At 55.7% G+C, this 14134-nt stretch overlaps 1 protein-coding gene across 2 annotated transcripts in view; it reads left to right on the top strand.

Annotated features, from left to right (window-relative positions):
• The window catches only part of Prkag2 (protein kinase AMP-activated non-catalytic subunit gamma 2), a 196947-nt gene that overhangs the window by 63605 nt on the left and 119208 nt on the right, over nucleotides 1-14134 (top strand). For both annotated transcript variants that reach the window (XM_090333565.1, XM_090333566.1), the window contains exon 3: nucleotides 1-280. In XM_090333565.1, coding sequence (XP_090189691.1) covers nucleotides 1-280 — 280 coding nt within the window. The remainder of the gene's footprint in view (nucleotides 281-14134) is intronic.

Here is a 14134-nt window from a genome sequence, read left to right as displayed (position 1 = left end):
GTGGACAGCCCCTTTGGCTCTGGCAGCCCTTCCCGGGGGCTCTTCTCCAGAGGCCCCCCACCCCGGCCCTCCAGTCCCGTGTCTGCTCCTGTGCGGCCCAAGACCAGCCCTGGCTCTCCAAAAACCGTGTTCCCGTTCTCCTACCAGGAGTCGCCACCACGCTCCCCTCGGCGCATGAGCTTCAGCGGCATCTTCCGCTCCTCCTCCAAAGAATCGTCTCCCAACTCCAACCCGTCCACCTCACCCGGGGGCATCAGGTTCTTCTCCCGCTCCAGAAAAAGTAAGGCCTTGGTGCTGTGGTTCCAGGTGGGTGCTGGGCGGCTGGGGCCCCGCGGGGGCCGCACTGCTGTGTGTGCACGCACATGTGGGGCGTCCCCGGGGTGTCTCTGCAGACCCCCTTCTTCCCGGTTGCTGTCTGCAATTGGTGGCAATCTCCACTGTGGGTTAACTAAAGACCCCTAGTCCCCCACGCAGGCCCCCCGGCTGCCTGCCGTGACCCCTCCAGAGCGGGTGGTTGGTCTGGGGCTCTGGGCGGCAGAGGTTGGCAGGGAGGGAAAAGGGGGGAACTCCCAGAGAAGAGGAAGGGGGTTGGAGGGAACGGGGGGGGGGGGGGCTTACTGGTGACTGGAGATGTGTGCGGCCCCAGCCTGGTGATACTGCGAGGAAGGTACAAGGCCCGGGATGCCCCGTTCCTCCTGCCTGGGCCTCCCTCCCTCCCCAGTGTTTTTCCCTGCACCTGGACCAGGGATTCGGGAAGATGGGAGGATGGTGAGCACGGGAGGTCTGGTGGAGTTGGCATGTGGGAGCTGCTGTGGACTCCAGGCGGGCTCACGCGTGATGGATTTCAATCTCGCGTTATCGGGAAGGGAAGGAGAGCTCTTCTCGCATTGCATTATTTTGGGGGGAAGGGCTTAGTGCTCCTAGCACCCCAGAAACCACCTCCCTGCAATGACGGCTCCTCTGCCTCCCGTGAGCCTCGTTGTGAGCGCACACAGCACCCATGACCGAGGCGCTGCCCGAGTGACCCCACGGCCTGGAGGCCGGTAGGACGGCGGGAGAGCTGCTGGCAGTGTTCCAGCATTGCTGACGTGCTGTAGACCACACTCCAGGCTGTGTGGGACTCTCGGACACAGTTGTCATCCGTCAGTGTTCACCCAGGGTTCCAGAACCCTCTCCAGACACTCGGGTTCCTCACTCCTGTAAGGCAGAATTTGCGTCTAATGTGCATAAGAATCTCTTATGCTTTAAGCCCTCTCTGATTGCATAGAATGCCCAACAGTGCAGAAATCCTGTAGAAAGAGTTGTTCTACTAGCCAGGCGCTCACACCTTTATCCCAGCCCTCAGGAGACTGGGATCTGAGGATCTCAGTCTGAAGACAGCCTAGGTAGAAAAGTCTGTGAGACTCATCTCCAACAAGCAGCCAAAACCAAAGTAGGAAGTGGAGACTTGAGCAAAAATGCTCAGGGACAGCGACAAAGCTCTAAGTTCAAGGCCCAGGACACCTCTTACACTCTCCCCCCCCCCTGTCACACACACACAGAGTTGTTCTACTATATGGTTTTAGGGAGGAAAAAAATAAAATAGGGGGAAAAAAGAGTCCATAAGTTCTGTTGGACAGCGGCTGTAGTTTGAATTGTGCTACCACCCATAAGTTCGTTCATTCTTTCTGTCTTTTTTTTTTTTTAATCAGTTGTGAGGCTCGAACTCTGGGCCTGGGTGCTGTCCCTGAGGTCTTCAGCTCAAGGCTTCCCTGAGTAGCTAGGATGACAGGCATGAGCCACTGCCTGGCTCCCCATAAGTTTCTTAAAAGGTGGCTTCGTCCAGGCACAATGGCTCACGACCAATAAAAAAAAAAAATGGTGGCTTCATTTCTAGCTTGTTGGGCAGAACAGGCTTCATTCTCCTTCAAGGCTGTCAGAGGAAAGCCTCCAGAAAGATTGGGGAAGGGGGGCCTCAAAGCAAGCTGAAGTCCAGTGAGGAGGCGTGAACAGGGCCTGCTCTCCCAGGGGGCTAGGGAAAGGCAGACCCCAGGCTCGTCCCTGGAGCCGGCTGTGGTTGGCACTGGCTCATGGATGCATCGCTCAAGTCTCTGCTTCTCGTTTTCTCTTCTTTCTCTTCTGTGATGGCGCAGGTGTTTTGAACTCAGGGCTTTGCACTTGCTCGGAAGGCACTCCGCTGTGCACACTTTGCTTTCGTTACTTTTGAGAGAGTGTCTCACTTTTTGCAGAGGGCCAGTCTGGACTACAATTTTCTTATTTACATTTCCTACTGTAGTACTTGCTACCATGTGAAGCTGAAATGAGGGTCTTAAAAACATTTTGCCTAGGCGATTCTCCTACCCTCTGCCTCCTGAGTAGCTAGGATCCCAGGAGATGCGGGGGGTTTGTGAGCTTGCCCACAGCTTCTCTGAGCCCTTCTCACACAAGGAGAGGAAGAGGAGGAGGAAGCAGAGGAACTGGGAATGGCAGTACTCACTAAGGCAGATGGGCAGATGGTCCCTGGTGGAGCTGGAGGTGGGAGGCCGTTGTGTCTCTTGGGCTCAGCCCAGCCCAGCCTCTGTGACCCCAGGGGGGCTGCTGATAGCAGAAACAAGACCTCCAAAAGATCTCCTCTTGAAATTGTGCCTGCTTCTTGAAGTATTCCTTCTGTAATTGTCTGAGACAGTCTGACCATCTTCTTTTAGACGCTGATAGATTTACAGACTGGTGGATAAAGCTAGGTTCAAAAAAATAAGCATGAATGCTAGAGTATTTATGAACAGAGAAAACATGCTTACAGTCACTTAGGCCTACCTGTATGAATATATACTTTGTGTACACATGTGTGCATCTACGCAGATTACGTGAAGATGTAGCTGTGTGCTTATGTATTTATTGTATGCTCCTATTATGTTGTGACCATGTGTTACATGTGTGTGCATACATACATGTGCATGGCGTGCTGTGTGTTCTGGTGTACACGTGCATGTGTGTCTACACACATGTGTGTGCAGGTATGGATTGGAAGGGTGGGCACACACATACCTGTTTTCCTTTACTTATTTGGTGGTGCTGGGGTGGCACTCACTTGAACCGTGAACCAAATCGTGGCTCTGGCCTGGACTGAGGCGCTGTGGGCCTGAGTCCTTGGCCACATGCTCAGTGCTGGCTGTGGCCCCGGGGTCTGCAGCCCCTCCCTACAGCCACAGGCGAGCAGGCCTATGGGGTGGCAGAGCCTCTGCCCTTGGCTGTGGCACAGGAGAGGTTGGCACAGGCAAGGAGTGGGGGTGGGCACAGGATGCCCTATGCCCAGGAGTCCTGGGGGACAGGAGGAGGTCTTGATCCTCCTCCCCACGCTCAGGTCAGCCTTGCTGGGAGTGGGGGTCACACCCCAGCCACCGTCCACACGCAAGGTGCATGTGTGCCCCTGGGTTTCTGCCACTTACGGAAACAGAACACGGCTGTGTCCTCCCAAGTCAGTAAAGCAGGCCCTGTCAGAGGCGCCAGCTGGGGGTGAGTCAGGGCCGCCTGCGCCTGGCAGGCCTCTGGTGGAGCTCGAGTTGCTGGGTGTCCACGTGGACACTGGGTGGAATGCTTCTCCACACTGAAGACAGGCCAGGCCTCCTGCTCTCTGGGCAGGGGCTCCTGCTGCCAGGCAGAGCGCCTTCACGCTCTTCACCATCGGCCCCGCCAGCCCGGCCAGCTCAGGAAGGCTTTGACTTGGCTTCGGACCAGGCTCGAGGGGGCTGTGATTGGCTCCGGGCTGTGCTGGGCGAGCTGTGATTGGCTCCAGGCTGTGCTCGGCATGCTGTGATTGGCTCCGGGCTGTGCTCGGCATGCTGTGATTGGCTCCGGGCTGTCCTCGGGCTGGCTGTGATTGGCTCCGGGCTGTCCTCGGGCGGGCTGTGATTGGCTCCGGGCTGTGCTTGACGGGCTGTGATTGGCTCCGGGCTGTGATTGGCTCCGGGCTGTGCTCGGGTTGTGTGGCTGGTCATGACATGTTCTGGGCTTCCTTCAGGTACTTTCCACTCCACCATGGAGTGGCAAATCTGCTTTGCTTGGATGGCCTAGGTCAGTTACTCCCCCAACAATGTCTGCCGGCTGCGGTTTGTCTAATAGAGTGGTCAGCAAACGGCAGCCTGAGACTTGCCAGCCAGCCTGTAGGTTTCCAGAGAGGAAGTACTGGAGTGCAGGCTCGGGGGGTTGAGATCCGAGGATCACAGATCAGAGCCAGACTCAACGACCAGGAGACTCACCTCCAAAACGGGAGGTGGGCTGGGGCGCCAGGGGTAGGGCGGAAGCCTTAGGCGGAAGAGCTCAGGACGGCGCCCAGGCCCAGAGTTCAAGGCCCATGACCCACCAAAACCAAGAAAGAAAAAGGAAAGAGGAAAGCCCTGAAGAGATAAGAACAGCCGGATGGATGTCGTTAACACGCATGCTTCCCACACATGCTCGTGTGTGTGTGTGTGTGTGTGTGTGTGTGTGTGTGTGTGTTTGCACTCTCAGTTGGCTTTTCACTCCAAACTGGTTCTCTACCACTTAGACTCCAACTCCATTTCCAGATGATGAATTAGAGATACGAGTCTCTCAGATTTGTGTGCCCAGGTTAGCCTCAAACCATGATCCTCAGATCTCCGTATCCTGAGTAGCTTTGATTACAGCCAAACACCCTTTTAAAATAATAAACAATTGAGAAATAGTGATTATTTTTCTTGCCAGTCCTGGGACTTGAACTGGGCACTGTTCCCGAGCTTCTTTTGCTCAAGGCTCGCACTCTACCATTTGAGCCTCAGCACCACTTCCGGCGTTTTCTGTGTATGTGGTACTGAGGAATCGAACCCCGGTCTTCAAGCATGCTAGGCAAGCACTCCACCACCAGGCCAAACTCCCGGACCCCCAGCCCATGATTTTTCTTTAAATCCAAAGAACAGTGGATAGGTGATATTGATCTAAGTGCATTGTACTCATAAACTGATTTGCTGAGTTGAAACATCTTTCAACTTTAAAATAATGGAAAAGATATGTTTTTAAAAAAGAGATAAATCTAAGTAACAACACAGCTGGCTTGAGAACAGAGTAGATTTATGACGTATGTGACTGATGTGGCGGTGGCAATCCAATCATAGAGGCGCATGGGGATGAAGTAGCTTCATAAATGACTTACACAGTTTGGGCAGGTGGTGCAGTCGATCCATGGATCAGCCGATCAGACCTCGGCCTGATTTTTCACGTAGTCAGCCTGTAAGATGGTGGCCAGCAGCCCAAGTTCCCCGGGCCGGGAGGACTAGGAGATGTGGAAACGCTCAGTGGGTCACCGCACACCCCTGCACACACACGCCGCTGCTTCTCAGCCTCCACAGTTCCTGGGCTCAGGTGAGAGTCAGGGTCTGTTCCACTGGGCCCCAGAGCAGAGCCCCCACCCATGCTGCAAACCCCTTCAGCTCCAGGAAGAAGCCCTGGAGCAGGAACCAGGGCTCCCCCAACTCCTGAGCCTGAGCACGCGTGCTATGGCTGGGTCCTGTCATGGAATCAGCTCCCCAGAATCCCTGGGAGAACCCAGCAGCCTGGGGTGCTCCCCGCAGCTCCGGGGCCTGCCCCCAGCCTGCCCCAAGAGCTCTCTGCTGGGAATCCTTCCCTGTCAGAGGCAGACCCAGCCCAGCCAGGGATCACTCACCCAGAGCAGAGGCCGGAAGCTTGGCCAGGCCAGAAGGGGGAGGCCAGGCCTTGCAAGGGCCCTGCAGTTGGTTTTTCTAGTCGTGTCTTTCTGCAGTGGCTGTCAGGGCTCCTCCACCATGGCGGCGGTGTGGCAAGCATTCTTCCACACCTGGTGTTCTCCTACCGCGTGGTCTTGGAGCAAAAGGAGTAATGGAGTCAGAAATGGCTGTGTACTGTGGTTCCTGGCCGAGCTCTGCTATCTCTGTGCAAACGAGAGGCCCCTGCTGGCCGTCACCTTGTGTTGGGTTGACAGAGGGGCATGTGGGGTCAGTGATGGCTGCGAGCTTGACTGATGAGCCAGGCCTGGGGCTGTCGGAAGCCAGGCCTCTGGGGGGTGAGGGCAGTGCCAGAGCGCTCACCACAAAGGAAGGCTGATGTGGCCTGAGTGTGGACAGTGGCCCGTCGTCATCTGGAGGGCCAGAGGGAGTGAAAGGGGGAGGAGGAGCCGCCCTCCGCTCTGCCACTCCCTCCCACCATGATGGCTGAAACCTCTGGGACCACGGGCCAGAATAAACCTTTCCCTTCAGGCGTTGCTCACCGGTATTTGTCTCAGCAGTGCACGGCTGAGGGGAGGACCTGACGGGGCCCATAAAGTGGTGGGGTGCCACTGTCCTGAGCTGGCATCTGTCTCCAGGCGTCCTCACTCTCCCCGAGGCTGGCACGCACTGGGTGTCCCTTCCTGTCCCCAACCTGACTGGGTTAACCGTGGTCCCCCATGATTGTCCTGAAAGACAGCCATGTTTTCCGTGCCGCTCCGGCCCAGAAGCTCTGGCGTGTACAGTCACCCACGTGAACAGCTGTAAGCTCACATGTGTACCACGTGTGATCTTGTGTGAGTAGCGGGGCTTCTTCCCCACGCCTGCAGCTCGTCGTGCTCTGCCTAGTGGCTGGGCCTGGCCCTGCAGTCATCATCACCTCTGGGCTTCCCTCCACCCGTTCTGTCCCCTCCTCCCCATGTCCCTCACATCTGCCCCTGGGCACGGCATGTCCCTTGCCATGGTGATGACAGACTCCAACAAGCCAGCCACAGCTGTGTCCTTCTTTGTTGTAACAATTACAAGAAACCACCCTGCCCCTCCCCCTCCCCCTCCCCAAAAAGGCCACACATGGAGCTGTGGCTCAAGTGGTAGAGCACTAGCCCGGAGCAAAAGAAGCTGTGAGAGGTCACCCAGCCCCTGAGTTCATGTCCCCAACTTGGCATACACACGCGCACATAAGTAATGAGGATAAAAAGGGACGGGAGGCGTGGGCCAGTGACAGTGCCAGCCTGGCACATGTGAGACCCTGAGTTCAAACTCCGGTACCAGTACCAAGAAGCGATGTTTGATCTGGTAAGTCCCCACGCCGTCCAGGTTGGGGCAGGGGCTGTAGAGGATGCCCTACTGCTACGACCAGTATTCAACCTTCGGACAGCTGTTCCTTCGCATACTAGACTCGTAAGGCTCTCTGACATTCGACACTGGATGGCCTCAACGTTTTGTTTTCTGAGTTCTTTTTGTTCCACATCCGATTTCTCTGATTTCACTCTTAGGAGAACGTGGGGCGATCTGAGATTAGCCGGCCAGTCACGCTTGAGTTGGTCTTTGTGGCTCACTGGCCACGAGGGGGCGACAAAGCCCCACGTGCTGAGCTCTTGGCTGGCACAACAGATCTGGCTTAGCTTTCTCTGGGTCTGATGGCATGCTTGACCAGGCCTTGTCCCCGGGGTCATCTAGCGCTGACCCCATCCACTTGCACCTGTCCCCCGAGAGCCTGACCATCTGCCGAGATCCTGGGGAGAGACGAGATGCGGGCACTGTGGGAAATGAAGGTGTGGGGACGGGGCGTCTCTGGAGTCTCTGGGGCACACGTGGAGGCAGGCCATGCCTGTGGCCGCCTGTGCGGTGCCATGTGTGGCAGAGGGCTCCGTAGGGCATGTGTGCCCTGAGCTGGGCAGCGTGTGTGTGCAGCGGCCTTTCAGGGGCAGACAGCAGATGACCAGGCAGCTGGAGGTCAGGGTTCCAGGTGGTAATGGAGTGGTGCCACAGAAGCCACCAGATGTTGACGGGAGCACGACTGGCCCCCGTCACTCACGTGGCACCTGTGCGAGACACCGTAGAGAAAGACACGGAGGCCGGCTGGGAAAGGGGGCATTAAAGTAGACCTGGTCATCGGTCTAGCGGCCTCCGGGTCCTTGGAGACCTCCTTCCCGCCCTCCTCCTCTCCAACCCCGCCTGCTGCCTGTCCTGGCAGCCCGCCTGCCCCAGCTCTGAAGTGCATGTGTGCGGTTTAGCAGTTTGTAGTCTCTGTTCCCTTGTGGTAAGCTTTGAAGCCTTTTTTTTTTTTTTAGCATTTATTTATTATCTTTAATCAGCAAAGTGTTTGTGAACCCAGCGTGTCCTTCTTCCCACCCCACACTTCCCTTCATTTTGGGGGCCATGCGTTGTATTCTTGACTGCATTTTCCTGATATTTTCTTCATCTGTCTGCAAGTGTGAGCCGCCTGGACCTGACTCACAAACCTTTTTTGACTACAGCCTGGAATAAATGCATTTGACGGGCTAGGCACCAATGGATCCCACCTCTAATTCTAGCTACTCAGGAGGCGGAGATCTGAAGATCATGGTTCAAAGTCAGCCCAGGCAGAAAAATCTGTGAGGCTCTGATCTCTAATTAACCACCCAAACGCTGGCAGTGGCTCCTTCTCAATTCTTTGAGCATTCTTGCCTGTCTTGCACAGTGGATGTCCTGACTCGGCAGAAGGGGGCAGTGAATTCAGGAGGAATACCACTGTAGATGGAGCAAGGACAGCAAGACCAGCTTGGAACGCCAGGCAGGCGTCTGGCAGGAAGCCTGGAGGCGGGCATGCGGAGAGCTGCCAGGATTGGGGAAAGCACTGGTCTCTCTAGAGACCTGGAAGGGGAGAGTTCCCCGCTGCAGAAGCCAGCGTGCAGCCTGCGTCCAGCTCCTATGCATTGCACTTCCAGGGGAATTTCATGTGGGTGCAGGTGGCTCACGCCTGTAATCCCAGCTACTCAGAAAGCAGAGATCTGAGGTCCATGACTCAAGGACAGCCCAGGTTGGAAAGCCTTATCCCCTCACCTCCCCAAGAAAAAACAGAAATGGAGCTGTGGCTCAAGTGGTAGAGTACCGGCCTTGAGCAAAAGCACTCAGGTGCCGAGGCCCTGAGTTCTGGCCGCGGTATTGGCACCAAAAAAAAAAAAAAAAAAAAAAAATGGGGGGATGCATTGTCATTAAATGAGAGCCTGCTCTAGGGAGGAACTGACCGAGGGAAGAAAGGACAGCCCTGGCTCTGAGCCCCAGGAGCGCCAGGACGGCCCTTTGAAATTCGAATGAGCTCGCAGGGGAGTTTATTTAACTTGTGAAACTTTGGGTCCTTTCACGTCCCAGGGCTGGATCCCAGACAAACCTTGCTCTGTGACCCAGCCGCCGGAGTCGACTTTTCCACGAAAAGTCCGCTTTCCCATCACACACGAGGGCTCTGTGCTATGTGGGGAAGAATGAACTGGTGCTTTTAAGACTTTAATTTGTAGTCTCCAAGTCCTCAATTTACATGCCAAGGGCTTCACGGGGCTGCTTCCCGCCCCGGCTTGCCCCACAGAACAAACACAGCCGCTGAAACGCTGGGGCCATCAATGGGGTCATTGTGCAGACGCCGAGCGGGGCCTGAGTGCGAGCGTAGCCCCAGCTGCCAGGGCTCGGGCCACGGCACTCTGCCTCTCTGCCTGCCTGAGCCTTGTCTCAAGGCTGCCATTTGCTTCACCTGGCACCACACTCCTGCCAGGCCTGGCCGAAAGACACGGATTGCATGGTTGCAATTCTGGGGTTCTAGGGCTTGAGGGGTGCATGTCGGGCTGACAGCCTGGAGGGCGACACAGGCTTGGAAATAAGTCCGCTCTGAGCTGGATGGGAGCGGGCGAGGGGAGGGGCGTGGAGGGGCGGGGGGAGGAAAGGGCCCCCGGGGACTGCATGTGTGCACATGGGCACAGATACTGGGGAAGCTGCCCAGGAGACTGGGGCAGCCCTGAGCAGGGGAAGCACGAGGGCCACGCGAGGATGTGCACAGAACACCAAGGATGGCCTGAGCCCAGGGCCTGGTTCCCAGCGACAGCCTGTGTGTGTGCACATGCGCATGTGTGCGTGTGTACGAGCATTGGGGCCGACATAGCTTTTTCGCTCAGAGGCAGGCACTCGACCCCTTCAGCCACAGCTCCACGTCTGGCTTTGTGGGGTCACTGGGGCTAGGTCGCATGGGTCGGTCTGCTCTTGGCTGGATTGGATCTCAGCCTCCTGCGTCAGCCAGGACGACAGGCGCTCCAGTTCTGAGGCTGCGTCATGAGTGGCCAGGTCTGCTGCAGCCACGTGGCTCGTGAGCAGCATGGGTGCGGCCTGTGTGATGTGGAGAGCAGAGCCAGTGGGACACAAGTGGGACACAGTGGCATCACTAGCTTTCCCGGCATGGCAGGAGAGGAGAAATAGGGTGAGTGAGAAAGAGCCCAGAGGGACAGAGCTGAGGCACCATGAGGGAGACACCCCACGGCGAGGGAGACACCCCACGGCGCAGCCCCACTCCCAGTGCAGCACTACTCCCCTCGTCTGACCTGGTTCCTGGCTGCCCGCTCCCCATCCCACTAGTGTTTCATCTCGTGGACCAGGTGATGCAGGTAGGCACACACAGCTTCCTTGTAAGATTAAAGATACCTTAGGGGGCCGGGAGTTTGGCCTAGTGGTTAAAGTGCTTGCCTAGCATGCACGAAGACCCGGGTTCGATTCCTCGGCACCACATACATAGAAAAAAAAAAGCCGGAAGTGGTGCTGAGGCTCAAGTGGTAGAGCTCTAGCCTTGAGAAAGTCCAAGGACAGTGCTCAGGCCCTGAGCTCAAGCCCAGGACTGGAAAAAAAAATAATAATAAATAAATAAAATTAAAAAAAAAGATACTTTAGGCTTTCTCGTTAGCTACTTAGCCATAGACAGCCCACACGCTAATGGACTTGGCTGGATTCCCCTAAGTAGTCTTTGAAACCAAATGGCTGGCAGTAACTCATTGACTCTTCTGCTAAAAAGAGACAAATGTGGCCAGGCCGTGGTGGCTCACGCCTGTAATCCTAGCTGCTCAGGAGGCTGAGGTCTGAGGACTGCAGTCCAAAGCCAGCCCAGGTAGCAAAGTCTGTGAGGCTCATCTGCATTAAACCACTCAACAAAAGCTAGAAGTGACACTGTAGTTCAAGTGGTAGAGCAGAAGAAGCTCAGCAACCGCATCCATGCCCTGAGTTCAAGTCCCAGGACTGCACACACTTGCACACACGCACACACACACGCACACACACATAGCCAGGGCCAGGCATGGTGATGCACACCTATATTCCCAGCTAGTCAAGAAGCAGAGGTAGGAAGATCATAGACAACGTTTGCCAGTCAAGTTTCTTTCTGAAAATTAAAAATAAACTAAAAGCAAACAGGGCTTGGGGATGTGGCTCAAGTGGCAGAGTACCTGTCTAGCAAGGCAAAATACCACATGGAATCCCCAGGACGACAAAAGGCAACAGTAAACAACACCCCATGGCTGCGGCAGGTTTGTGTGATGTGGCTCCGCTCCGCTTCCACCGCACGCAGCAAGGAAAGCCATCCTCACCAGCCACTCCCCGGCCTGTCCCCAAGCCCGTGCCCCCCCAGCTCCCCTCCCAGAATGAGGGCCCCATCCCCCGCTGCCACTGCTGCTCACCTCGGCTGCCCCTGGCCTTCTAGAGCTGGCCTTTCCCCATAGCTGGTCTCCATGCGTGCAAAGGGTCAGCCCTCACCCCAGCCTTGACAGGCCTCTGCCTAGTGCAGAGCTCTCCGTGGGTCTCACTGGGTCCCCTCTGCCCCAGCCTGCTTTGTCCCCGGAAGGGGGGGAGGTGTTGCCCCTGAGAGAGCCCTCACACATTTCCATGCGTGATTTCCATCTGCCTGAAAAGACCCTTCCTCCAGGCAGCCACCGGGGTTGCTCGTCATTTCGTGGCAGGGAGGGGAGGAAGAGGAGGGAGTGGAATTGAGCCAGCCAGTCAGGTAGGACCTGTTGAGTGAGGGAAGGCCTGGAGGCCACTTGCAGGGAAAGGGAAGATGGAACTTGGACACAGCCTCTCTCCAGGCACTGCCAGAATCCAGAGCTCCTCTTAGATTGGCCCTGTGCTCAGTTCTGGCTGGCCTGCTCTGCAGGCACAGCTCCAGCAAAGCCAGGAGGCCTGCCTGCCCCCGCCTGTGCCACCCCGACCCAGCCACCCTCACACCCGACACCTGCGCTGCCAGGCGGCAGCTGGAACCTTCCGGAGGGAGCAGCTGGTGAGGGCTGAATGCCGGGCCAAGCAACCTTCCGAAAAACGTGACTCATCTTGTCTGTCCACAAAGAAAGGAAAAGCGCGTGTGGCATTCAGGTTTCCTGAAAAGTGCAGCCAGCGCACGGCATTGCTATGCAGCCTGGCCGGGGCGTGGGTCCCGGGAGCGCCCTTTGGTGGCTGCCATGCACATGTCCCGTGTCTGCATCAGTTCCAGCGGGCACTTGTGTTGGGGGCTAATTTTCTGTTTGGAAAACCTTTACTTTGGTAAATCACTGAGCCAGCCGACCTTAGGGCCTGCAGGGACAGGAGGCCATGTATGGGAACACAATGACCTTGTCCTAAACACATCCTTGACTTCCTTGCTTTACAATGGCATTTTATTTTATTGGAGATACTAAACACAGGGTTTCCTGCTTGCTCTGCGGGTGCTTTAACACGTAAGCCAGGCCTCAGGTCCCTTTTGCCTTGGCTATGTTTTGAGATAGGGTCTTGCCTTTGTGCCTGAGCCAGCCTGGACCAAAGTCCTACTTATTCTTCCTGCAGAGCTGGGATGACAGACATTTGCTATCGCACTATGCTGATTTTCTTTTAATTTGCTAGCAGTCCCAGGGTCTAATCTCAAGGCCTTACACTTGCTCGGTAGGTTACAAAAGCTTCTTACATTGACAGCCTCCAAAATGGTGCAGCATTTTCACGTACTGGTTATCTAAATTCACTATTAACAAACATCCATCTATTTTGCTTATATCCAGTCTCCCTCTTCTTCCTTCCCTCCCTCTGTGGTATGTGTTCATATACACGTCAAATACTTTAGTATGTGCTTCCCAGTGTAAGTTCAGTATAATTCTCAAAACAGGGAAATTGGGGTCAACGCAATCTACGGGCTGGTTTGCGTTTTGCAGATTGAGTGACGACCTTTTGGGAGCGAGAGACCCGCTCTGCAGTGACTGCTCTGCGGTCCCCCCCCCTGCCCCCATTCCCTCAGCCATCTCATCTTCCCAATCCCAGGCCTCGCCGGGGCGCCTTTGCCCCTGGACAGCTCTTGGTGACGCCCCTGCTTTGGGTGTGCCTGACAATTCCTCCTCAGACTCAGGCTCTGCAGTTGGCAGGCGTGGTGTGTGTTTGGCTGCCCTGTGGGCTGGACATTAGCTGGCAATTCCCTAGGGCGCCTGCGTGGTAATGTACCCTCGGGTCACCTCGGTGGGAGAGCATCCATGGCAGAGTTCCGAACGCCCCCAGCGGGCCTCTTCCACCCTTTGTAATTCTGCAATTCCCCGGTGTTCTAGGGGAGCTACTTTGGAGTTATGTAAATATCTTCTCTCTCCTCCAACTTTCACTTGCTAGTTTTAGCATCCATCAGTGATTATTACAATGGTGAATGACAAACAACAGCTTTCTAATCTTTCTCCATTGGCTGGTGGGGAGAGACTCGATCTCGAGAGATTTGCCATCGTTCGCAGGTGTGCGTGTATTTGTGTGGGTATCTGGGACATACAGATCTGTTATTTTATTGAGTTGAAATTTTCCTTTGTTGTTGGGGGCCGAGTAATGCCATTCTAATAACTTTCTGCTGAGACCTGCAGTAGGGGTAAACAGTGGACTTCTTTATCCTGCCCACCTGCTGTGCTGATAGGCTCCCGAACCCAATATAAGGAGGGGGGGGTTTGGAGAGAGATTCCTGCCTTGATGAATCTGCGTGGCGTCTCTGTTCGTGCTCCGGGGAAGCGAGGCTGAGTGCGGGAGGACAGTGGGCCCTCTCCTCTCGCGGCTTGGACAGGTTGGGGTGTGCTTTTCCCCATCCCTCCTCAAGAGGGACTGGGGATGAAGGACCCCGACACTTTGTCATCTTTTTTTTTTTTTTGCCAGTCCTGGGCTTGAGCTCAGGGCCTGAGCACTGTCCTTGGACTTTCTCAAGGCTAGAGTTGTACCATTTGAGCCACAGCACCACTTCCGGCTTTTTTCTATGTATGTAGTACCGAGGAATCGAACCTGGGCCTTCATGCATGCTAGGTGAGCACTCTACCACTATGCCAAACTCCCAGCTCCTCCTGTGTCACCTTTTGATGTTGAAATTGTCCTTGAGTCAGATACTAGTTGTTTCCACCTGTAGTCCCAGCTACTCGGGA

Source organism: Megascapheus bottae, chromosome 5 (assembly GCF_031878675.1).
Source record: "Megascapheus bottae isolate mThoBot1 chromosome 5, mThoBot2.hap1, whole genome shotgun sequence".
NCBI lineage: Eukaryota > Metazoa > Chordata > Mammalia > Rodentia > Geomyidae > Megascapheus > Megascapheus bottae.
This window is presented reverse-complemented; position numbering and strand designations above follow the sequence as displayed.